The sequence below is a fragment of the Egretta garzetta genome, unplaced genomic scaffold, assembly GCF_000687185.1.
Source record: "Egretta garzetta isolate BGI_Z169 unplaced genomic scaffold, ASM68718v1 scaffold297, whole genome shotgun sequence".
Classification (NCBI taxonomy): domain Eukaryota; kingdom Metazoa; phylum Chordata; class Aves; order Pelecaniformes; family Ardeidae; genus Egretta; species Egretta garzetta.
The window spans coordinates 902661-926485 of NW_009260410.1; the positions used below are offsets into that span (position 1 = coordinate 902661).

General features: G+C 42.0%; 2 protein-coding genes across 9 annotated transcripts in view; one reads left to right on the plus strand and one right to left on the minus strand.

Moving 5' to 3' along the window:
• Nucleotides 1-16470, plus strand: part of FAM126B (family with sequence similarity 126 member B) — a 74904-nt gene extending 58434 nt beyond the window's left edge. For 6 of the 8 annotated variants that reach the window (XM_035899103.1, XM_035899104.1, XM_035899105.1 and 3 more), the window contains 15 exons: nt 1150-1293; nt 1581-1667; nt 2987-3067; nt 3838-3869; nt 5157-5214; nt 6093-6277; nt 6859-6957; nt 8614-8723; nt 10231-10363; nt 10776-10872; nt 12521-12667; nt 13117-13288; nt 13644-13705; nt 14455-14573; nt 15224-16470. In XM_035899103.1, the coding sequence (XP_035754996.1) occupies nt 1150-1293; nt 1581-1667; nt 2987-3067; nt 3838-3869; nt 5157-5214; nt 6093-6277; nt 6859-6957; nt 8614-8723; nt 10231-10363; nt 10776-10872; nt 12521-12667; nt 13117-13288; nt 13644-13705; nt 14455-14573; nt 15224-15310 (1613 nt within the window). In that variant the 3' untranslated portion in view covers nt 15311-16470. The remainder of the gene's footprint in view (nt 1-1149; nt 1294-1580; nt 1668-2986; nt 3068-3837; nt 3870-5156; nt 5215-6092; nt 6278-6858; nt 6958-8613; nt 8724-10230; nt 10364-10775; nt 10873-12520; nt 12668-13116; nt 13289-13643; nt 13706-14454; nt 14574-15223) is intronic. The other 2 variants (XR_004842619.1, XM_035899108.1) reach the window with 2 other exon arrangements.
• Nucleotides 16471-18242: 1772 nt separating this feature from the next.
• NIF3L1 (NGG1 interacting factor 3 like 1) lies at nt 18243-23819 on the minus strand. The gene is made up of 6 exons (XM_009643561.2): nt 23377-23819; nt 22491-22656; nt 21917-22043; nt 21398-21536; nt 19921-20004; nt 18243-18947 (listed from the first exon to the last, which is right to left on the minus strand). The coding sequence occupies exons 1-6, from the start codon at nt 23810-23812 to the stop codon at nt 18763-18765; spliced, it is 1137 nt and encodes a 378-aa protein (XP_009641856.1). The 5' UTR covers nt 23813-23819; the 3' UTR covers nt 18243-18762.
• Nucleotides 23820-23825: the final 6 nt, after the last annotated feature.

Here is a 23825-nt window from a genome sequence, read left to right on the forward strand (position 1 = left end):
GAGGGCGGTGTGGTGAGGCGGAGGACGGTTCCGACGGGTCTGGGCGGGTCCTACGTGGCTGCGCCGGGGGTGCTTGCGGGGTGCCCGCCATGAGCCAGCCGGAGGGGAAGGGCAGCGGCGCCCTGGAGGTGAAGTTCGTGCCCGACGAGGAGGTCCTGAAGCACATTGCTGACGACGCAGGTAACAGGCGTCCCGGGGCAGCGCCCAGCCCAGCGCCGCCCGCTGCTCCCAGGGCGGTGGGAGAGGGCTCCCAGCAGAGAGGGAGCCCTTACCCAAGCACCCGGGGCGGCTGAGCGCCTCGGCCGGGCTGCGGGCGGGACGAGGCTTTCGGCGTCGTTCTCCTCCGGCTGCCTCTTCCGCAGTTTATTTCAGTCCCCGCCGCGGGACGCGGGGAAGGGCAGCTGCGGCACCGTGGCAGGAGCCCTCAGCTGAAGGCGATGTGGATGCTGGCTGCCCGAACGGCAGCGTCTCCGTACGGCCGGGGAGAGGGGCACGAACAGCCTGGCTAACATCCCAGCCACTGACGTGGTTAAACACACGCAGAACCAAATCGGAACGAGGTTCGAGGTGGTGGTTACAGGAGTCTTTTGCTGCAGCTTTGACTACTTTTAAGGTGTGGAACCTCTGTGGGGATACTTGAAGCTTGCCTGTGCAAGTCACAGGCGCCCTGATCTGACTTCACTGTTAGTCCTGCTTTGAGCAGAAGGTCAGACAAACGGTCTCCAGAGGTCTCTCAGCCTAAATTCTCCCATGAGTGTTCTGACAGCCTATAGGCCAGGTATTTTCCACTTGCTCCCCTTTGCTAGGGAGGATAGGGGATGCTAAATACCATCCCCTTTGTATGCAATTTGATACTTTTCTGTGTGAGTCACTGTCGTTTCTCCCAAACTGTGGAAGCTGGTGTGTGCTGAAATGGGAATCTTGTCCTCATGGACTGCAAGGGCCAGCTTCTGTGGTAAAGGAGGGACTGTAGGGTCAGCTGACTACCAGGGCACAGATCAGCTATTCTTTTAGCGGGACATCTTTTCAGCACTGTTTTTGTTTAGTGATTTGCACCAGAGGAACTTGGTCTCTAAATGGGGTAGCTGCATATTACTGCAACAGAAATAATGAAATAGCAGGAGGTTAAAGCTTTTATTGCAATCCTAGGTATTAAAGTACGGAAGGACAAGACTCAGGTGACAGCCAGTGTGAAGAGATTTGTGAAGAAGCTTGAGAATATTTCAGATGACGAAGCTCAAGACATCCTGGAAGAGAAGAACTATGTTGCTGCTCTTGGAGTATGTGCCCAAGGTATTAGCAGGGGAAAACCTAACACAGCTGTGACTTCAGGTTCTTGCAGTGTCAAGGTTGTACAATGTTGATGAAATTGCTTTTGAGGGCTGACAAGCTCTGCCTGTGCTTATCGTAACAGGTAGAGGAGAGGATAATGATTCTAGGATTTTATTATATTTATTTCATAACACCTGAAGTATAAAGAGTCCTTTGAGCCAAGTAGTAAAATGTTGCATTCCATCACCCTTGGGTTGGGAATATACCAGTGTTTTTTAAATAGCTACAAGTACCATTTCTTTTCACAGATCCAGTGGGAAATGGCTCAAGTGTAAGTGGAGGTGAAGTTTACTCATTCCAGACTCCCAAATGTTCCGGTAGAATGGCAGAGCTGGGTATGTTTTCCTCTTTCTTTCATTCTTGCTCTCGCTATGGTCTTTTTTTTGGGTACTCTGTTAATGTGACTTGTCACTTCTGTTTATTCAAAAGATATGTTTGCAGTATTTCAATAGCTTTTATCTGGCTCTGAATCAGTCTTCCTCAGAAACAAAAGCACAGGGCTAGGACAAAGCAAAGGCGTGGTGGGGATAAGAAATACAGATAATAAAAAAACACCTAAGAAAAAGTAGAAGTTTCTTAAAGCTGGGAGAAAGTCTGTGTGTAAGTGCCAAATGATGGCAGGGGGTTTTCTTTGTGTAACTTAGAAGAATAAGAGAATAACTCATTATTTAGCAAATAGTCAAAAAAAGGCAGTATAAGCTTTGTGTGTCAGGTGATTTCTCTTACTCAGAGTGTCTGAGCGTGCTTGCTAGGCTAACTGTGGACTTAGGAGAAGCAATCAGAAAGTGGCAGTTCTGGAGAGGGTGGGCTATTCTGGTTCAAATAGGACACTTGAGCCCCACTGCCACTATGTTTCTTCTCACTTGAAGAGTCTTTGTGTGCTCAGCACCATCTGAACTTCATTAGTGTTTAGCTGTCACAGCTACTGATACATCCCACAAAGGATGATCCAAGGGAGAGGGGTCATCCTTCTGTATCATTATACAGAAACTGGTTTTCATATCTCTCTACTTCTCCGCTGGGCTTCTGCTGTGTCTTAGGAAGTTGTATATTTCTTACACCTCCTTCTGCAGCAGGATAGTTTCCACTGGTGCTCCCTCCTGGAGCCGTGACTCAGTTTGAAAACTGAGGCAAGTTGTACAATGGAAGGCTGGTTTTCTTGAGGTACTGTTAGCAAGGTATGGGGGCCTTCCGTATTCAGATCGGTGACTCAACTTCAGCTTGTGCTGATAAGTAGTAGAAAGAGGTAAATAGAATACAAGAACTCACCTCCTGGGGAACTGATGTGTTTGCTATAACTGATGCTCTGCTATGTCTAGTTGAGCAATTTTAAAGGGCTAAGTGACCATGACCAAATATTGCTCTGATTCAAAGACACATGGTCTCCCAGGGAGCAAAGTGTGCTCTGCCATTGCCTCAGCTATACTTGTAAAATGAATTAACTGAGGAGTTCAGTCTTTGAAAATCTTTAGTAAGGACTACATTCACCATTAGGGTTAGGAAAAAAATGGAAGCGTCTGGTGCACTTCTGTAATAGCTAGGAAATTAATACTTAAAGAGTGTTTCAGGCTTATGGCTCCATGTCTGACTAGCCAGAGCTGGGAGTTTTGTACCTGACATGTGAAACTTCATCCCTTCCCCCTATTTCCTACAGCTTCTGAATTAGCCCAGACACCAGGACAGAGTGTTGCACCCGAGTGCCCTGAGAAGACAGCCAAAACCCCTCAAAGCAGCAGTAAGTCCTGCTTTGGGGAACTGAAGCTGAGTGAATGGCAGTTGTGTTTCTATGTGGGTGGTGGAGTGGATGCTTGAGTGCCAGCTTCTGACATGCTTGAGTATTCTAGTCAGCTTAACATTGTAGACTGAACTGCTTGGTACGCATGGCCTCTGGTTCACCTGGGTGTTGGATCTTTTGTTCTGCCCTGCTGGTGTGGAGAAAACAGGAACTTCTCTCACATCTGTTGCTGTGAACAGTTAATGACTTCCTCTGTGTTCAACAGAAATACTTGCACTTGAGAGAGTTATTAGCTGGTCTGTCATGTTGAGCACCAAATGGGTACAATTGTGTGGGTGTTCATGCGTAAATTCATGCTTCATTATATAATATTTGAGCACCTAATGCTGTAGGGAGAAATACAGGTGGGAGAAGTCGCTGCAGGTCAACACTGGCAAGAATGTGTTACTTTCTGTTCAGAAATAGTCTGATGTGCTCAGGGAGAGGACATTAGTTCATTTTTCAGTCTCTTCCCTCCTGCTGATGGCCTCCCAAATCTGTCACCAGAATTAAAAGCTGCCTTCTGTGGTGATAACATTGACTGTCTTTGTTCTCTCCTTGCCTACCTGTGAGGAACTAGAGGCTTCCCTCATAGGATTAACCACTCAGGGAGCTGATATTCTGGTGCAGTGTATCTTTGAAAAGTGAATGCTTGTTTTTTCTAATGGACCATCTTGTGGTGCTGTTGAAAATATGCAGTACTCTGAACAATGCTGTTTTTTGCTTTGCAGAATGTTCAAGTTCAAACAAAATGCAGCTGAGGGTGAGTGATGACTCTTACCTTGCTTGGGGTTTGGTTTTGTGGTTTGTTTTTTTTTTTTTCCTCACTTTTAAAACTTTAACTGGCCAATTACTGTGGTTCTGGAAAGGAAGGACCTTGAAAAACCTCATCCACAGTACAGATGTCTCTCCTATTCCAAACTGGCAGGAGTAACTCCAGGGAGAACCAGAGCTACCATTAATCAGGACTATGGGATTTAGAGTCAGTGGGCAAATAGTGGGTTTGACAGCTTAATTAGCGTGGTTGGAGACTATTTCCTTGCATCATACAAATAAGGATGTTAGACAATCCCTTAATATGCAGTTAAATTCATAGTTTTCCAGTTTCTTCTCAAAGGAAGAAATAACCTTAATTGTAAGGACTGCTGTTAGAACAGGAATTCAAGAACTGTGGTGCTGTTCAGTTTCTTACTTTAGCATTGATATACTAAAAATAGTGATCATGGGGGGGATGTAAGTTGATGTCATCTTTTGTGACGCTACAGAGAGATACAGTCCAGAACCGCCAGTTGTGGTGGTTATAAAGAGAGTGCTGTGAAACAGTTGGCTTTCTAAAATGGTATAGCATCATACTAGAAATGTGTGCACAGCTTTTCCAGCATAAGGTTCCAAGATGAGAGATGCCTGTAAGAGATTCTGTTTTGGGATGCCATGCTCCCTCCTTGATGACTTCACATCCACTTTGACAGGATTAACAAAAGTGTTTCCTAAGTATTGCAGACTTGACCTAGTATCTGAGTCAGGCATGTGCTTTACACATATGTAAGGAAGACATGCCACTGCAACTTGATGAGCCCAGGCAGCTTGGGTTCCCTTTGCTATACTTCTTCTGGGCTTAGCATTCTGAGTGGTTCTGTCATCCTGGTTGCTGTTTCCATAGTGGACTTCCAAATGACTTTGAGTAGACAGTGTCATGTGGAAGATGACTGCTCTGGGGAGCTGAAGCATTTTCAGTTTGTCATTGCTTTGGTTTGACTCTTCCTGAGGGACCAAGATGGGCATCTTGGTTGGAGATTTCATGGTTTCCTACCCTTCATCTCAGGACATTAGTTGAAAGAATTAAGCCCCTTTTGGAACCTGATCCTGCCCCTCTCTAGCTCTGAATGACAAAAGAAGAACTCTCCATGCTTACTGGCTCTGCTTTCCCTGTTTCTTGTGGACTGAAAGAGCTTGGAAATGTTACCTGATTCTACTATTTGCTTGGCAGAGGGTTGTTTTGAGGGAGTATATGCTGCTGCTTCTAATGCATGTTTTTTCTTTGCTGTTACAGAGTAGAAAGAAAGAATTTGTGTCTACCACACCTTACAGACTCAGAAAGAGGCTAGCAGGTAAAGATCAACCTTTGCAGTCAACTACCACAGTCAGTAAGGCACTGTGTTCAGAGGAGGGTATTTCTCCTGGTGGGCTTCTGCCTGTAGTAGCAGTTTGACTGAAGCAATCTGATTCATCCTGCAGAATGTAGAAATATCTTTAAGGAAGTCTATGTAGACCTTTTTCCTACAACAGATTGCTACTCAGGTAAGGGGTGGAAGGTCTAGAAGCACCAAGTTGCTGAACTAAGAGTCTAACCTATCCTGGCACTTAAGTCTGGCACAATTGCTTGAACCAAGTCATAAAACTTTTTGATGATGGCTGGGACATTCGTGGTAAAGTATTTCCAATAACTGGTTGGCTATATGTGCTCAGAATGAATGCAGAGGAGAGTTTAGTGTGTGGCGTTTCATGTTTTATTTCTTCTTTTTGTGTTGAGAGACCGAGACTGAGCCAGATTCCATCGTGCTCTTCAATCAGCATTGCTAACAGAGGCCTTCTACAAAACCTTTTTTGCAGAGTGTGACCCAGAAGATACTCAGCTTGTGTGACTGGCATTTGGGAAAACTGATGTAGAAATGCTAAGAGAAATGGGAAATTCCATTGTCCATTTTTTAGTAACTCTTTATGGTAGTATTATGTTTCTTAGTTGGTATCAAGGAGCAAGCTTTACTCAACAATAATTTGTGAGCCTGGAACTGGGAAAGAAATGGCTACGTGTGTTTGCGGTCCTCTTAAGCATTGATTTTTACTTTTCTGTGAAATACATTTAGGAATCATATGCTTGAAAACACTGAAAAACATCTAGAGAATGCATGTGAGAGAGCGAGATGGTGCAAAATGTGTTCTGTGTAATAAGTCATTGCTAGTTTTTAACATTAAATTTATGCTTTAGCTCCAGATACCTATGTAGAAAGTGAGAGTGAATATTCTGCTTCCTGCTCGGAGGAGGAAGATGAGGAAGACCGGAAAGAAGTCATCACTGTTTTATCAGGTCAAAAGACCCCAGCAAAAACTAAGGCTGCATCTACGCCTCCTCCCAAAAACACCCTAGCCAAAAAAACTAAGGAGGGCAAGATGGTGAGTGTGCAGAAAATACACCCCTGAGCTAGCAAGTCTGAAGGGATGTTTAATGACAATAAGCTGTCAGTGACCACACCTGACTATGGGGAAGAACTGCTAGACTCATTTCAAATCAAACCAGCTGGGTTGGCTTTTGCTATACTTCTGAGCAATCGCTGTTGGACAGGTATCATGTGAGCCTGTGGGCTAATCCAGCCTGTATACTCAGCAGCTCCAGAAAGAGAAGTTCTAAGATGTCCATGAAGCAGGAGACCCTGTCCTGAGAAAAGATGAATTTACTCCTATAGCACCAAAAGAAGCACACATTACTTTCTGGCTTGGTGTTCAGCTTGGTTGTCTGATTTCCTTCCAGCAGCAGCGATCCCCACACCCCCTTAGAATTATTGCTATATTCTGCTCTTTCAGAATCTCTTTTCTGTCTCTAGTAAAGAACCATCTGACTAGGTAAGCTAGGCAGAATGCTACTGTAGAAGCCATTTTTGCAAATATCTTCTGGCTTTCTATTCATCTTTGCTGTATGTCTCATATTGGGGTAGCCTGGTAGCAGGAGTGTGGCTGATCTTGCTGTCCCTTTTTAGGACAACCTGGTGGAGGAATACTTTGAAGCTCACAGTAGTTCCAAAGTGCTCACTTCAGATCGAACACTGCAGAAGTTGCGGAAAAGAAGATTGAACCAGGTACACTTCATGGGGAATCACGCAACTCTTGGAGCTTTTGATTTCTTTGACGAAGATTTCCCTCATCAAAATTTCCTGATGGTGCTATTTTCACTTTATTTCTGCTGAGTATGTCCTTGGTGATAACGCTGATTTAAGTAGTATTTTAAGCATTATGTCTCCTACTGCTGCTGTGAGCAGGGACAGTGCCCAGTTGTTTGAACCTGAGACAGTAGGGAAGGTGCAGGGAAAAGGCACTATCAGGTTTGCAGATAGTTGAAAGCTGCAGTTACCAGAACAGGTTAAAGTTAGCTTTTGGGGGAAGAGAAGAGAGAGAAGCAGAGTTGTAGAGACCTGCCTTAAAAATTATCATGAAAACAGCATTTTTGTCAATGAAATGCTTAGGGTAATTACAAGCTGTTTTGACTATTTATGTGTAGAGGAAGTGGAGAGAACCCTTTTCACCTGAACATTACTGGGTCAAGCCACTTGCAGGACTGGGACAGCTCTAAATGTTGTTACCTAGTTTGTGAAATGCACTTTGTCCCCTTCCAGTTCCTAGGAAACAGGAACGGTCTAATTGTGGTGACTGAATTACTGCATTTTTTTTTCTGTATGCCAATTCTACAAGACAAAGCAAGCAGTTGCACCCTACGAGACAGGTACTCAAGGACAGGTGCCAGGAAAGTATGTAAAATACTTGGAGCTGTCCTGTCTAGGACTGTTTTTTGTACCCATCTGTGTTTTAAAAGAGGGCATACATGCAGATTCCCTGATGCCTGCTGTTGTCTGGAATTGCTACCCAGAGAAACATCTGGATTCTTAACAAGTTCTTTCATAACAGCTCTGGAAGGAAATCAAGGCTTTCAGTATTAAATCTACTGCTGGCTCCAAAGAAATTGAAGGCTTAGCAGTTGTGTCTCTCAACGTTTTATGTTTGTCTGATACATTGCAGCTGTCTTTGTGTTCTTTCCAGAGTAAACTGTCTTCTACTGCAAGGAAGTGGAAAGCAAAGCTGTTAAAATTGAAGAGAAAGAGAGGCCAGTGTAGATTTGATGCCATTTGTCATGCTACTGTGCTGTTTAAACATCAACATCCCAGCATATCTTTAAAGCTGATTTAATCCTTTGATTCTTGATGCTTTTGAAATAATACTCTTTCTACATTTAGCTGTCAGCTGCAAATGATTTCCTTTCTGCTTTATTTCTTTTTTTTAAGGTGATGTTTGTGAGCATTCTGTTGTAGTGACAAACACCTGAACCATTGCTAAGCACATCGATTGGAGCTCTTGCTGCTGTGAGCAGCATTGTAATGTTGGTATCTACCTGGTACAGTGCTTGGTGCTGCATACGCTCTGAGTGTGTCCATTATTTCAGTAGCGGTTTTCCCATAGTCAATGGGAAGAGATAAAACTCAGTGTGATACTGGTTCTAGTCCTAGTCTGGCTGCCATTTCCCTTAATAAGGTTACTTAATCTCTGCTTTGTTTCTCCAGTAGCAAAACTGTGCTTAGAGGGGTCTTCATGGAAAAAAACACAAATTAAGTGCACCATCAATGAAGACTATTCTGCTCCCTAGCTAGAGAGCATACTAGAGGGGTATTTGTAAGGACTCCAGATATATGTCTTGTTTTTTCTCAGCTTTGAATGACTGCTTTCTTATCTCTTTCTCAACACAGCAAACACTGTATGACCTTTTGAAAAAAGCTCCCCTTGCCTATGCTGCTGAAATTAAAGAGCTAAACCAGCAATACGAACCCCTATTTTCCAAGTGGATGCTGCAACTACAGTAAGTATCCAATGAGAACTGCTAAAGAAGCCTACTTAATGGTCTCTGCCAGTAAACTTACTCTCATGTCTACAATATCCTGTGGATGAGTTAAGGAGCGACTTTTTTTCTTTGATTGCTTAAATTTAAAATTAGGTGACATTAATTTAGTACAATGTTTCCTGTAGACCAAATCATATCTGACTAACTCCTTAAACTGAATGCCTGAAGTGAAATGAGGTTGCATTCTGCCTGGCCAGTTTGCCTGTGCCTCTGTAAACTGAGCTAGAGGGCATTCACAAACAGGGAACATGTATGATGAGAAAAGTATCCATTGTGAACAATCAGTTTTGCTTACAGCAGCATAGTTGGTAGTGATTAGCCCACCACCAATTTTTTCAGTATGTGGCTATACCCAGTGGTGTAGCAGTTAACTTTGAATGCCTACGGTACCTAATGATCTAGGCACAAAGAAACCTTAATGCTGTTGGAATGTTGGCAGGAATAATTTTATCTGGGTTTGTGTGTATCTTCATGGGAAGGAGAAAAGAGGAGGCATCCAGGAAAGCAAATGGGCAACGATAGAGAGCTCTGAGATTCTGAAGTGCCTTAGAGAAGGCAGGCCACCAGCTCTGAACTTAAGTGCTGAGGCAGGAGCAGATGTTGGTGAGGAGAAAGCCCCTTGGAAGCTTTGCAAGAGATTGGAGTATAAAGAAATTTGTGGTCCATGGGGAGTGACAGAGCATATGAAAAAGACATTAGCTTTTAAAGTTGGAGAGTTGCATGAGGAGGAGTTCTCTGTGACTCAGTGATCTGGGCAATTGGTTAGAGATGTATGTGGCAGGGTAGAAGGAAAAATCTGTAGATGATCCTGAATTCAGTGACGGTTGTTGAACACCTTATCTTTGCCCAATGGTGTTTGAGTGACCTGATACTCTTATTTCTGGTCAACATGATGCTTTTCCTGCTTCTCAAAAATAAACGAAGATTGTGATCCCCTACCATGTTCTCTTTATGCTTTCCTACCTCTTTCTCTGTGGAACAGTTAGGATAAGAAAGAGATATGAAAACAGTTTAATTTTGCTCTGAAATTGTGCCTGCAGATCAGAGTAGAAAAACACTATGAAGGCTTACTTTTTTTTCTTGTAGTAGCTGTGACCCTTGGTAAACATTTAATATAATCACTGGTGAGGGGGTGAATGTGAATGCTGGCTACTCTTCGTTATCTGAAGTTGCAGATCTAGTCTCATATTCTTGGACAATACTGTTTTCTTCCATAGATGTTTTACTAAATTTGTGGGCCTCCAGGCTGCTAAAAAGATTCTTTTACCAGGATGCACGTGCCACATTACAGATTCCTTGCAGCTAACACTATTTGTCAGCTGTGAGCTGAAGGTAAGCCTGGAGTTGATGAAACATTAAATTTTTAGAGGCAAGATGGCAATGGATCATTTTGATTAATGAATGTATGAACCTAAAAAGGGACTTGTTCTTTTTTGATTCAGTGTATTTGCTCTCTTTTCTGCAGCTTGGGTTTCAATATCGTGCTTTATGGACTGGGCTCAAAGCGTGATTTGTTAGAGAAATTTCGGACCTCTGTACTCCAGGATTCTGTTCACCTTGTGGTTAATGGATACTTCCCCAGCATCACTGTGAGATCTGTAAGTGTGGTAAAAGCTTACGGGTTTACCTACTCATCCTGTGTTACAGATACCTCTAAAGTCTTTCAGAGTAAAATGTTAAGGAAGCCTGCTGCATTGTATAGCATCAGACTCTTGAATGAAGAGCAGTTCCTATCTCTCTTCTAAAAGTTTGAAGAAATTAGCCTATGCATTTTCCAAGGAATTGCAGTAATTCCTGTCATTAATAGATGCTCATCAGTCTAAAGCTTTACTTTATGTCACTGTTTTGAAAAGGGATAGAAACTTCTGGTTTATGTTGACTGTCTTGGGGATTTGATAGTAAAAATCAGATTACCTCCCTGATGACAGTCAAGGGCTCAGTTTCAGATTTTCTGCACTAGGTCTGTCAGTGCCAGAGCCCTTCAGAAGGCACTGCTATTTTCTTTTTCAGATTCTCAACTCCATCACAGAGGAGGTACTGGACCATATAGGGACCTTCCGCAGCCCCCTTGACCAGCTTGAATTCATCATTAAAAGGTTTAAAGAAGGTAAAATTACTAAATTTGTACATAAAAATGTCAAGAGTCCACTTACTGTTAGGAGAGCCTGGACGCTTTCTTTCCTCATAGTTTTCATATGTGCAGTTACAGTTTCTTAGTTTATTGTAGCCAGTATACTTTCTTGCTTGTAATTTATGCCACGTATATGAAAACATATGTGCCAGGAATATATGTGTACATGATCCTAAGCTGTTACCTTGGTCAGCGTTTCACACGCTCAGTTCTCTAGAATGGGAAGGAGGAAGGCATGAGTGTTGTAACAAGACAAAGGCTCTTCAACCCTTTGGCAAACTGAAATGCTCATCTCTCTTGCATTTAGCACAGTGCCTTTGTGCTTTTATTTACACAGTGTTTCTGTAGCCACATGTTTCCTGGTGGAAAGCAGGATAGGTAAATGCCAGCTACATGAAGGGAAGATGGTTCTTAGCGGCTGCTTGAGGACCTGATATAAACCTCACTGAAATGAACAGAACAAAGAACATGCAAACAATTTGGGATGACAGTTGCTCACAGACATCAGGTCCTTTGAGCTCCTCTGGAAAATCATGGCCTGGGGGTCTTTCCATAAATTTCAGTATAGGCTGGATTAAGTCTTAAATGTACATGGTTTAGTGGAATGGTCATTTTAAATTTAATATATGCAAATACTGACATTAAGATGAAATAAAGGACAGCAGTGTCAAACAAGCAGGTTAGAATTAATCACGTGTTGTCACATGGAATGCTTGCTGAATTCTTCTTGAATGTCCATTTTACTGCTTGTGTATACCTACCCAAATTTCCGTGGAATCTTCATTGTGCATGGCATTGGTGTTTTAAGTGTTTACATTCTGTTTTCCATCATTACCTAGGAGTATTCATGGTGGGACTAAGTGAAAAAGAACAGCGGTGCCCACCTGAATCTACATAAGTCAGTCTTGTGTAGTACGCTATAGCTGATCTGACTGGGAGTGAGGAACCTTTGGTTTCTGTTGGCAGCCAAGTGTGTATTCACTTGCACAAAAACTGGCTTCTGTTCCAGAACTGTTTCTGAACTCAGGAAATAGCTGTCTCCAAGGATAAGTATAGCAGCAACAAGCTAGCTGGAAGTTTTAACATCTGCCATTTGCATTATCTAAGCTAAGTTTCTGTAACTTCCTTTGAGGACTCAGTGGGAAAGATTTCCAATGAAGTTAGTATTCTCTGGATCCAGCCCTAAATAGAAAATGCATTTTCATTGTATGAGGAGGAGCTTAAGGATCCTAGTCATGTAACTCAAAAGTAGCTGAACTTAGACTTCCATCCTAAAATACATTTGAATGACCTTGAATCATGGGACTAAAAGTCATAGCTAAAAGGACAATTCCTGGTAAAGCCATGAGCAAGTAGAAAGTGGATTCTAAGAGAAAAGCTTAAACTGCAAAAAGAACTGTAGCTGTGATGAGAACTGTGATATAGTGAATTGAGAAAAAACCTTTTAGGTGCACAGAAACACCAAGTGTGGGATAGAGATCAAAGAAAGCTGTACAAGGAAAGTGATTTGATATAGGAGTGATGAATATGGAGCCTGACTTGTCCTAGGCTGCACTGGGAATAGGAAACCACTTTGTATGCAGTTTCTTTGATTGGTTCTCTGCTGTTTTTTCTGACCTTGCAGATTCATCTTTAGAGCTCTATGTCCTCATTCATAACCTGGACAGCCAGATGTTGAGAGGAGAAAGAAGTCAGCAGATCCTTGCACAGTTATCCTCTCTGCGTAGCATTTACCTCATTGCCTCTATCGATCACATCAATGCTCCTCTCAGTGAGTCCCCTTGGGCCTGATGTAGCAAAGAGAGAAGAATCTGCATTCTACTTTGGGGCTGCTGAGCATGTTTCATAAGCTTATGTATTACTGTTGGTGTGCAAAATAGATCTGATGATGGTGGGAGCAGCTAGAAGCCCCGATGGGGACTGTGGCTGCGTTGACCCAAAACCATATAAAGATACTGAGAACTTCTAGTCACTGATCATAGTATACAAATAGACTCCAAGCTTCTGGTACCCTTTGATTTAGGGACTTACTGAAATGGAGATTGGATGTTATGTCTGTCACTGCATATAAACAATTTTATCAGCCAAAAATTCATTGCACGCTGCTGACCCTGGAAGGATTTGCAATATATCTGTGAAGCTGGTATGAAAGAGGGATGTCTGACCTTAGAAAAGCTAAATCTCTCAATTCTATCTGATCTTTCTCTTCTCTCTGTCTAGTGTGGGATCAGGCAAAGCTAAGCCTCTACAACTGGCTTTGGTATGAAACAACCACATTTAGCCCTTATGTGGAAGAAACGTCTTATGAGAACTCAATTTTCATACAACAATCTGGATCTTTGGCTTTGAGCTCTCTAACGCATGTCCTGCGCAGTCTCACTCCCAATGCCAGGTAAGGCACTGTTCTAATTCATAGTAGCACTTGCTGAGGATGCAGTCTTTACTAGGTTACTCAGGTCTACACCTGGCAGGAGGAAATCCCTGTTTTCTGACAACAGTGTTCAAGGTGAAGATGGTAGGACCTGGGTTCCAACTGATCTGTTACTTTAAATGAAGTGTTTGGACAGCAAGCCTTGTCCAGCGATGAGATTCATGCACAAAGTCTTGGTCACGAGGGAAAAAAATCAGTTAATATTTTCTAATGGTGGAGCATTTTGGGTTTGGGGATTGGTGATGGGTTGTTTTTTGGTTTGGGTTTTTTTTTTTTTTTTCCCCTTTTGATTTTCCCTTCTCCTCCTTTCACTTAGGGGGATATTCAGACTGCTTGCTCAGTACCAGCTGGATAACAAGGACAACCCATCTTATCCAGGTATGTATCCACCTTTTCTCATCTGTTTGGGGGGTTGTCATTGCCAGCTCAGTCACAGCGGCACTGGCTTTTGGTATGCAGGTTACATTACCAGCAACAGAAGCGCTGTAACTGTTGGCTCAGTGAGACTCACTCTTTCTAGTGGTACTGTGTCTGACTGTCAGGAAATCAATAGACTGGCTGGTCCTGAAGGACCTCCTCTTACTGTTGTCTGCTTTGATGTTTAGATGTGACTGACACCATTCATGGGAGACTGTGGAGTTAAAAAATTAAAATAAAGGAAGAATATGAATTCACATAACTAGTGCTTGAAAGATAGGAGATTCTGTTCCCATGCTGCTCCTATCTAAGTGACTTCTGATGTGTCCCTGCTTTCTAGGATACATGTGGAATATTCTGTCACTGTCTCTAACAGGTGTTGCAGGGATACGAATAATATGTTAATGGTAAAGAAAGTTGGAAGTAAGATAGAGGAGTTGGAAATTAAGAGATTAGCTATGTTGAGAAGCACATTTAAAGTGCTATTAAAATTCCATTAGGCAAACAGGGTAACTGTAACGTTAATTCAGCTGTTGTCCATTAATTAGTGAAATATTAGCTTGTCTGTATACTTGAAAGAAGTGATGACGTTACTGTAGCCACTTGCCAAAGCAAGATTTGTAGGTGGAGATAACTTGTGTTGTTAGACCTCGAAAAACCTGTCAATCTTTACCACTTCAATTTCTTGTTCTCACCTTTTTCTATTCCAGGTCTGTCTTTCCAAGACTTCTACCAGCAGTGTCGGGAGGCTTTCCTTGTGAATAGTGACCTGACACTCAGGGCACAGCTGACAGAATTCAGGGATCACAAGCTCATCCGGACCAAGCGGGTGAGTGGGGAGAAGAAATTAATTCTGGGTATGCAGCCACCTTACACAAAAAAGATGCTTACTTGCTACTAAGTGTCCCAAAGACACCACTCTAGCTCACAAGCTGTATTCTTTGGAGTACCTAGGAACTAGCAAAGGGCTGAAATTCTGTAATTGCAGCTCTTTCCATGCCTCTAATTTGTCAACATCCTTTACATGGATAGGGGGCTGTAAAAACGCAGCATGCTTTGGTTACTCAGCAATTTACAGGTTTCTTCTTCCTGAACGCCTTGAGAAGTAATGGACCCGGGAGCCTGCCAGTCTCCTTCCAGTAGTTACCTGTATTTTGCAGAAAGGAAGAATGCAGCCTAGTACCACTATACTGCCTCATTATTAGGACTAGATATGGGAACACGGTGTTGAGGAACTGTGTAGTGTCAGGCTAGCGTAGCCCACCAGAAGATTTCTCATATACTGACTTTTCTCAGTATTTGTGCATTTCCAGTGTTGCTCTAGTGAAATATTCCTGGTTCTTAGCAATGTAGTCCTTCTGAATGCCTGCCAGCTCTCACTCAGACTGCAAATAAATGTTAGTGTTGCAGTGCTATCTAGTGGCTTGCATTGTGCTGCGCGCTGGTGTTAACAGAATGTGTATGCATGTCTGTTCTCAGGGAGCTGATGGTGTGGAATACTTGTTAATTCCTGTAGATGACAGTACCTTGACTGACTTCTTAGAGAAAGAGGATGAAGATGTGTAACGTCTCTCTGTTCTCAAAGCGCCGACGGCAATTCCTCTCAAGGGCTGCTGGAGAGGGGCCTATACTCAGATTTCTCTCCCTCCAACCCCGAGGCTGCTGGACTACTTACTGAAATGTAATAATTGTGATAAACGATGCTTGTTATTCAACTACTTCAGGTAGTTTGGAACAATGACTTCTGTGAGCAAGGCATCTCCTGCTCTGTAGTTAGATTTGTCTACTTTGTCTCTTGGCTCAGGTGATACCTTCTTCATGTCTATGCAGCCAACCTTACAGCTAGAAAAACGAACTCAGTAATATTGTGCCTTCTGCTCTCTACCTCACCGGACAGGAGGGTTTGATTGAAGCAGTTTACTTGGGAAGCGCAAATCACTAGATGGTCAGAGCTTTAGTTTGTATTAGTGGTGCAACTTTTCTCAACTGAATGCTTTCCAGTACTCCTTTACCAGTTAGACAAGACTAGCTTCCAGTGTACGAAGAGGCCAAGATTTATAATGCTGAGAGACCTGCCTTGACTGCATGAGGAAAGGAGAATGCTAGCGGGTTTGGGGCACTGTGGGTAACTTATTAAATTCTGGCAAGAGAACTGAAGGACTTGCCCCAAACCCAAATCCGTTTGTAAGAAGATTTAGATAATCAAAACTGTGATGGACTCAAGTCATTGCCTGTTGGTTGAGAGGATCCAGCTTCTTTCATCTACTTTCCAAGTTGCAATCCAGGAATATGAACAGGCTGTGAAGTCTTTTTCTTTATTTTTTAAAAGCTTGATTGTATATATGTATTTTTTACATCAGGAGTGTCCACTGATCCTGGAGGAGGCCTTAAATGCCACTTATAAGCTCTCCCTTTTTTTAAGCCCTTTAGAGGTTGGGAGGTGGCTGAAGTCTTACAGCTTTCCTTCACTTTTTTTCTCAGGTATGTGGGAGTAAGCCCTACAGTTCCATCAGCTGTAGTCTGCCAGCCAGACTTCAGGGACTTTGTATCTAATATTTGGTAGCTGTGTTACAGCTCAATGTTGTCATAGTTCAATCAAATAAAGTACTTTATTAATTTTCATTAGCTTGTCTTGTCTTCCACAATTGTTCTATGTTACAGGAAGATAAAGAGATCCTTCTGGCAGTTATGTGAAAGCCCCATTTTCATTATTATGTCAAATACCTGTGCAAATCCTCATGCAGTGTGCAGAAGATTTCAAACTAATTAATAAAAGTATTTTATATTGTTTCTTACAAGGTATCAAAATTAAAAATAGTTTGCCTGCCCTTTAATACCAATTTATAGCTTTTGAAGAGAATCAAAACATCACATGGAATAATATTGTTACCTGGTCTACCTCTCATTGACCAGAAGCAACAGGCAGAGGTTTACAGCCTGACTTTTGTTTCTATGGAAAACATGGGCTATCTACTTAGCCCACTGACAATTTGATTCTTCAGATATCGGACCTAATCAGCTTTGCTGGAGAGCCTGATGGGGAAAACTGGTACACGCCAGCAGTACTCTCCAGTTTCCTCCCCCAGAACGTTTTCCAACATTCTCTTTTGGTGGCATTTGCACCTCCATTTTACAGGCTGCAATTCCAAAACTTCGCAAAATGCATCGGATCCTGCCTATCACTACTTAAGCTACCATCAGAATCACTAAAACTGGGATCAAGGCATTGTGTCTTATGCAAGATCTGTAAGTTAGGTGTGCAGCACAAGAACTCTGCCGCTTGAAGAGAGGTGTTCTTGGGAAAACTTTAGAAGTATTGTAGCTAACCAGCAACCACATTCTATTTTGCATCCCTTTGACTCCCTCCACAGTTCCTATGAAACTCAACATTTAATTTACATTCTGAGTACCTACGGAAGACACCACCTAATGTGTTTACAGATAGTGATACTGTGGTGGATTTTCAGTGCAATTATATCTGGTTTTCTAGATGTGAAATTTATTTCAATGAAGTGCTATAACTATCCTGAGTTCAGAGTTACCTGCTAAAGGTTTTGGTAGGCTACCAGGTGCCCATACAGGCCAACAGGAGGGCTGCAGGACATACCACACATCTGCTAAGAGAAGGTTAGTTTGAATCAGTTTTTGACTGCTGTCAATTCTGTGATGCCAGCACACAGGCTAAAGAAAATGACTGTGAATTAATTCCTGTGCATTTTGTGTTAAACATATTTTATCCTGATTTCATGCTGTTTCTGTACAACTACCCCATCTATGCATTAATGTGCTGTGGCTTGAATTCCGTGTCGGTACTAAGGTAGTAGCATTTTAATATCTTCTGTAGCAATACAGAACTGTTGGATTTGGATGGAATACTTCCACAGTCTTTTCCTTTACTTGGGAAAGAAGGAATTTCTTCCCAATTCCTATTCTTCAGCTTACTGAGAGGCCCTCATGATATTGATAAGAATGATTGCCTTTATATAGCCTCAGTAACTTCAGATAACACAGGAATCATCTCTTTCCACTTACATTTAAGTGGAACAAGACATAGGCAATTATGCGGTAAACACATTGCTTGGTGAGTCAGTTTTATTAACTTAAGCTTAAAATGATGGCACCAAGATCTTTACAAATGTGTAATGGAAATATTTTAATTTTGTTTAAGTATTCTTCTGGTGTGCACACAAGCCAGAGATGGTAAGGTATGCAACTGGAAGATTTTTTTTTTTCTTTAAAGAAACGCAACTTAAAAAATAAAACCCAAGCATTATCAGTGGTGAAAACACTGTGTTCAGTTTTAGCAAATTAATTTCTCTGTAATTAATTTTCCTGTAATTAAGAGCCATAGTTATAGAAACTGTTTTTAAAATGAAGTAACAAAGGCACATTAAATTCATTTACAGCTTTGTTAAGGAATTGAGTTTTAACCTTCCAAAACTTTTTAAACTGAGAGTCCCTCTATTAAAAAGCTTTAAAACTGCGTTAATGGTAGATTGTGCAATTGAATACTAGTACCAAAGACCTGAACTGTGTTCTGTGTTTGCATATGAGGGGTGTCTTAATAAAACTGTTAATGCAAATGGGTGATCCATACCCTTCCATTAACTATTATCAGATTTATTATCAGTGACTTGTACTGACATGATTCAACATAACTGCGGTAGGGTAGAACTGCTGTGTAAGCTTAAAACTGGAGATAAGTCAGGTTTTTATATTTTACACAAACTAATCCTTGAGTATCATGGTTATCAAATATATCTAATAAAGAGATGCAGTAAGAGTAAATTTATTCAAGTGCAGCCCAGTAATTGAGTAAATCAGCCTTCTGTAGCCCAAAACAGGCATTTATTTATGACAGATGACAAAATATATCCCAAACTTTGAGGGGATGTATAATACAATCATTCTGACTGAACCGATTCAGAGCATCTTCATTAAGCTTGCAGTTGCATAAGTCTGTGCAAGATACCATGAATCTCTTGACTGAATTCTCTCACTCCTATTTTGGTTTTTTCCTATGCCACCTGGAGAGGATCTCTGTCTTTCTCAGACACAATTATGTTGATTTTGTCCTGTAGGTGGATAGCTAGCACATCACGCAGCTCTGACAAGAAGCCTCGCTCAGTGTTACTGTGCTCACACAGAATAACACTTACACCATTGGCTACTGCATCCAGAACATCATGGTGGGACATCTCTCCTGCCATTTTGAGAAAGAAATGCCATGTAGATCATCAATTGTACAGTTTAGGTAACCAGTTCTTTGCAATGTATGCAGAATCTTAGCTAGAAGCTGGGAAGACATAACAGGATATAGCCCATAAGGGGGAATGCGACACCATCTGCTCAGTCAGTATAAGAAGATGGAACACTCCGACTCCGGTGTCCCTTGAAGGACTTTCAGCTGATACAAAACCACAGAAAGTCCTTGCCCTCTTTGAATAGTGGTAGATTCTGCCAACTTTGGGCAGGAAATAAAGAGTGTGCAGAGTGGTTTGGAAGTGGACTGTCTAGATGTCACGTGGGTTGCTGTGATGGAGAACAGCAATTGGGAAGCCTTGCAGAGAAGTTGTCAGAGGGCCAGCTCTGCAGGGCTGATTATAAGGGGGAGATGGGACATGCCTGGCCAAGGAACTTGCTCCAATTAAGTACTACAGAATGCAAGGCAGCCCTCATAGCGTTCAGCAAGCTGCAGGGAGTAGCTGTCTGACTGTCAGAAAACAGGATAAGGGACTAAGTGTCCATTTGGTCAGATAGGCTTCCTTTGGAAGATTCTGTAGACTACATTATATTCCATTCTCCTGTAGGGAACTGAGGAAATACCTTGTATCTTGCCAAAGGAGAAACACACTGAAGGTTGCAATAGACTGCCATTAGTGCTGATTCTGTGTTGAAATAATGCACATATAGCAATGTTTTAACTGAAATAACCTTCAATGTGCCACATAGCCATCTGATTCATGGTATCTCTATTTTAATGTTATTCTTCTATCATCCCAATAACTAACTGATTGTTTCTCAATCATAACAGGTAATTCTTTCTGGCCAAATCTTTCAACAGTTCAACAGCCAGTCAACTCTCTCTTGTTTCTTTTTTTTTTTTTTTTTTTTTTTTTTTTTCCCCCTAGTGACTATTTTTATAAAGATAACAAAACAGCAACATAATCTTTTACCTGTGAGATAGAGGTCAGCTTCCACTCCCTTCAGGACGCTGCTCCCAGAACCAGCACACAGAGCAGCCTTCTTCACTGGCGATTCTGCAGGATGCAAGGTGTAACAGTTAAACTCCTTTCCCTCTGTTCAGCCTTCATGCCAGCATTGCAATTAATTGTTTCACAAGAACTACTACCTTGACTTTAGGGTCAAATGTAAGTTTGTTGGAGGAAGAGACACACCTGTCCATTTGAAAGAATCATGGGCCTATAACATCTCTGATAATACAGCAAAATCCTGTGTGTACCAAATAGATGCATAGATTTTTTTTTTCTTCAAGGGGTAGGGAAGTTTGCAGAAAACTACAGCACAGAGGCTAGCTGCTGGCTAGTTCTCTCCTAGTGAGGTGTCATATAGTTAGGTTTCTGAACTCTTTAATAGGCTGCTGCTCTTTCCAGGACTCTCATGTTCCACCATCAGTAGTTTTCCAACTAATGCTGCCACTAAGGCAGCATTTTGCCTCTGAGATATACTGGTTCCTAACTTCTAGCTCTCAGAAGGCTAATCTCAATGCAAGCTGAGAGCTGCTCCGCGCCATTAAGAATTTGCCAGTATGCTCGCTGATTCCAAGCTACTACATATGTGATCGTGACAGGAAATTTAATTCTCCATATATATTACATTCACTAGGGAGAGGGGACACATGAGACACAGAGTTTTCAAATTCTGTTAAGGTTTTACAGTACGTTGCCATGGAGTTACTGCTGATTTAAGTGTGAGTCACACCACTACAATCCCACACCATAATGAGAGGCTTCCAAATAGTTTGGGATTATTTTAGTGCAACTGATAGTATAAGAGGCTTCTAATAAGACTTCTGTCTCGTAGGTTACAAAGAGTTCTCAACAAATGTGCTCTCACAAATTCTAACAGCTGTGCTCCTTGGAGATCAGGGTAGGTAACTAGGATAAGAGGATGCTTGCTTTACTAGTGACCCAGTGTTCGAGCTAGGATAATTCACCTTCTTTGCCACTATTTCGGTTTCATCAAATCATGGGATAGTTACGTGTTCATAAGGATACCATAAAGCATCTCACTATTTTAAGGTGCTTTGAAATTTGACATCCAGTCACAAAAGGGAGTGTACAATGCAATGGTATACATTTGTGTCTGGTATCCTGGGGGGGAAAAAAAATCTTAGTCATTATATAAAGTATGAAAAAGGATGTCTCGTATTCAGCGTGCACTGTCCCTTCTTCACAGTGACAACCAGCATAATATAGAACTTCCAACTAAAAATACAGATGAGATTCTTTTTGCATGATTTTATCATGTGAATTGTAAAATGCTGTTTTGTGTCTTTAATAATGCTTCATACTACTTGCAAGTAAGCCTACCCAAGGCAGCAGTATTTCACACACTCATGCACACACTCACACTTCTTGTCTTCCTGGAATACTAGTTCTCATGAACAGTCGTACTTGCAGGCCTGTTTACCTAGCGTCTTGCCCATTCCCATGGCTAAGCGGATGTGGGGTAACTTTAGGTGGCTTTTGATACGCTCAATTATGTCTGACAAGGAGACTGGCTCACTCAGTGTGCACAGACGTCCCATTCCAGTGTGGGGAAGAAGAGGCTGAAAAGGAATTAGAATTACTGTGAGAAAGCTGACTCCAGAAGTTTGCATTGCTTTCCATACTGTACAGGGATGAGTATATTGGGCATTCAGAAATGCCTCTGAACTTTATGAAAAAATATATACGTGATGTTCTCAAATTTAACATACTAATTACACTAGCTATTGGAACTGATTTAAGAATTAGTACAGGCCACACAGCCATTTTCATTGGTGTGGAAAATGTGTGTGGCTTCAAATCCCCACAAGCCAGTATTTGGGAATGCTGACAGGATAGCATAGGAAACCTGTGATGCTACTACACTACAGGATTTCAGTGTTCAGGGCACTCAGCTCACACAAGTAATACATTCATTGGAAGTAATATGTGATTTTGTTACCTTTTGTAATAAGAGAATCTCAGTCTTGTGATAAAGAAGGCTGTTCTGGGACAATAATGCCACCACCTCCAGGAGTGCCTTCTGAGAGCAGTTCAAACTGACTCGTGTTTGCTCCTCACCTTCAACCCTGAGGAAAGATATGCTTGGTTCTTGCTAAGAAACTAGATAAAATTTCAGCATCCTATTAATAGAAAACAAAGCTTTTCTATCTCAGTGGCTATTCTACTACAGAGAAAGTGAGAAAGAAAGCATTGCAATAGCTTAGTCTTGCCTAGTCTACTGTCTTGGAAGAAACAGATACGGGAATTTAACTCAACTGTCCTCATCAAATTTCTTGTTAATACTCTTTACTACCTCTAACCTATGCGATGCTACACTGAGTTGCTGTTACCATTTAGTATAACAGAGATCGATCAGAAAGGGATGATTATTCCTTAAGTTTCTAGAACTGTCATTGAAAAAAATAGCAGCAATGCACAGAGGAACAAAGCGATTACAACAGTAAAATACAATTCCAGCAACTTAGTGTTTCAAACAACAGAAAGAATACAACATTAGAGAGCAAAGCAGATACCTGGCGGGGAGAGTAGTGAGACAGGAGATCTCTTGGATGTCTTTGATTTTGGACAGCACCATGTCCAGATGCTCAGTGTTGTCTGCGCAGAATTCTACTCGGTGAGTGCCCTCAGCTGGATAGCTTGGTGCAGTCGATGGATGCAGTGGGACCAAAGTACAGGCACCTGAGAAAACAGTACAAGATTGCTGGTTTATAAAGCTGTGTAAGTATCCCAATATTGATTTAGCACATATCCTAAGGAGATGCAACAAAAAGATGTAAATTTTGCATGTGAATCCATTTTCCTTGACCAGAACTGGGGACTTCTTGCCCCATTGTCTCCACTAGGCACAGTCTATTTTAAGTGCAAAGAAGCTGATATATATTGTCATTCTTAATGCCATCCATTTTATCCTAAGAATTGTACAAACCCAAAATAGTTTCTGGTTTGTAAATCAGGCTGGAAAAGACATAGCTATTTTCATTTGTGACCCACAATACAGGATAAAAATCAAAAAGAATTTCAGATACCTTAAGTCCTTTGCAAACAATGAGATCTTGCACTTTATAAATTAAAGGTGGGATTTAAAGTCAGCCTAAACTTTGCAACCAAGATGGACCATAAATACGCTGCACCAGTTCCGACTACATCCAATAGTGCAGTCATGCATCTGAAAATGTCCTCCAGTGTTTGTACCTGGTATTCCTCAACAAGTCAAGTTCCCCAAAATATGTTTAGGGTACCTAGAAGTACTAGAAGACTATTCGGAAAAAAAAATATTAAAAAAAGTACTCAAATCATACCTGTAAAAGCTGGAAGAAAGGAAAATGAGGGAAAGTCCCCACATAAAATAACATATACTGATAATTTTAACTTTTTTGCTTGTTTTTAACAGAATCTCACCAAGTCCCTTTGCTAGCCAGTTATTGACTCCGTGAGGTATGGCATCATATGCCGTATGCGGAGAGTAAATCCCGATTCTGTGCTCCAGGGCTCGGACTACCAGCCGTTCCTTCCAGGTCTTCCACGTTATTCGCTTGAGCGGTGTGAATATAGGAGGGTGGTAAGAAAGAATAAGGTCTGCTTTCTTCTGCACTGCCTCTTCCATCACCTCCTCAGTGAGATCGTTAGTGAGGAAAAGGGTGTTCACAGTGTGGGGAGGACTTGGTTCCACCAGCAGCCCCACGTTGTCCCAGCTTTCAGCCAGAGAGAGGGGTGCAAAGTCATTCAGGGCATAAACGAGCTCCCGGAGATCCATGAGGGAGCGTGAGGGCAGGCGGCCCAAAGCACGGATGCAGCGGAGAGGCCGGCGAACCAGCTGCGCGCCAGGCAGCAGCATGCAGCTCTCTGGG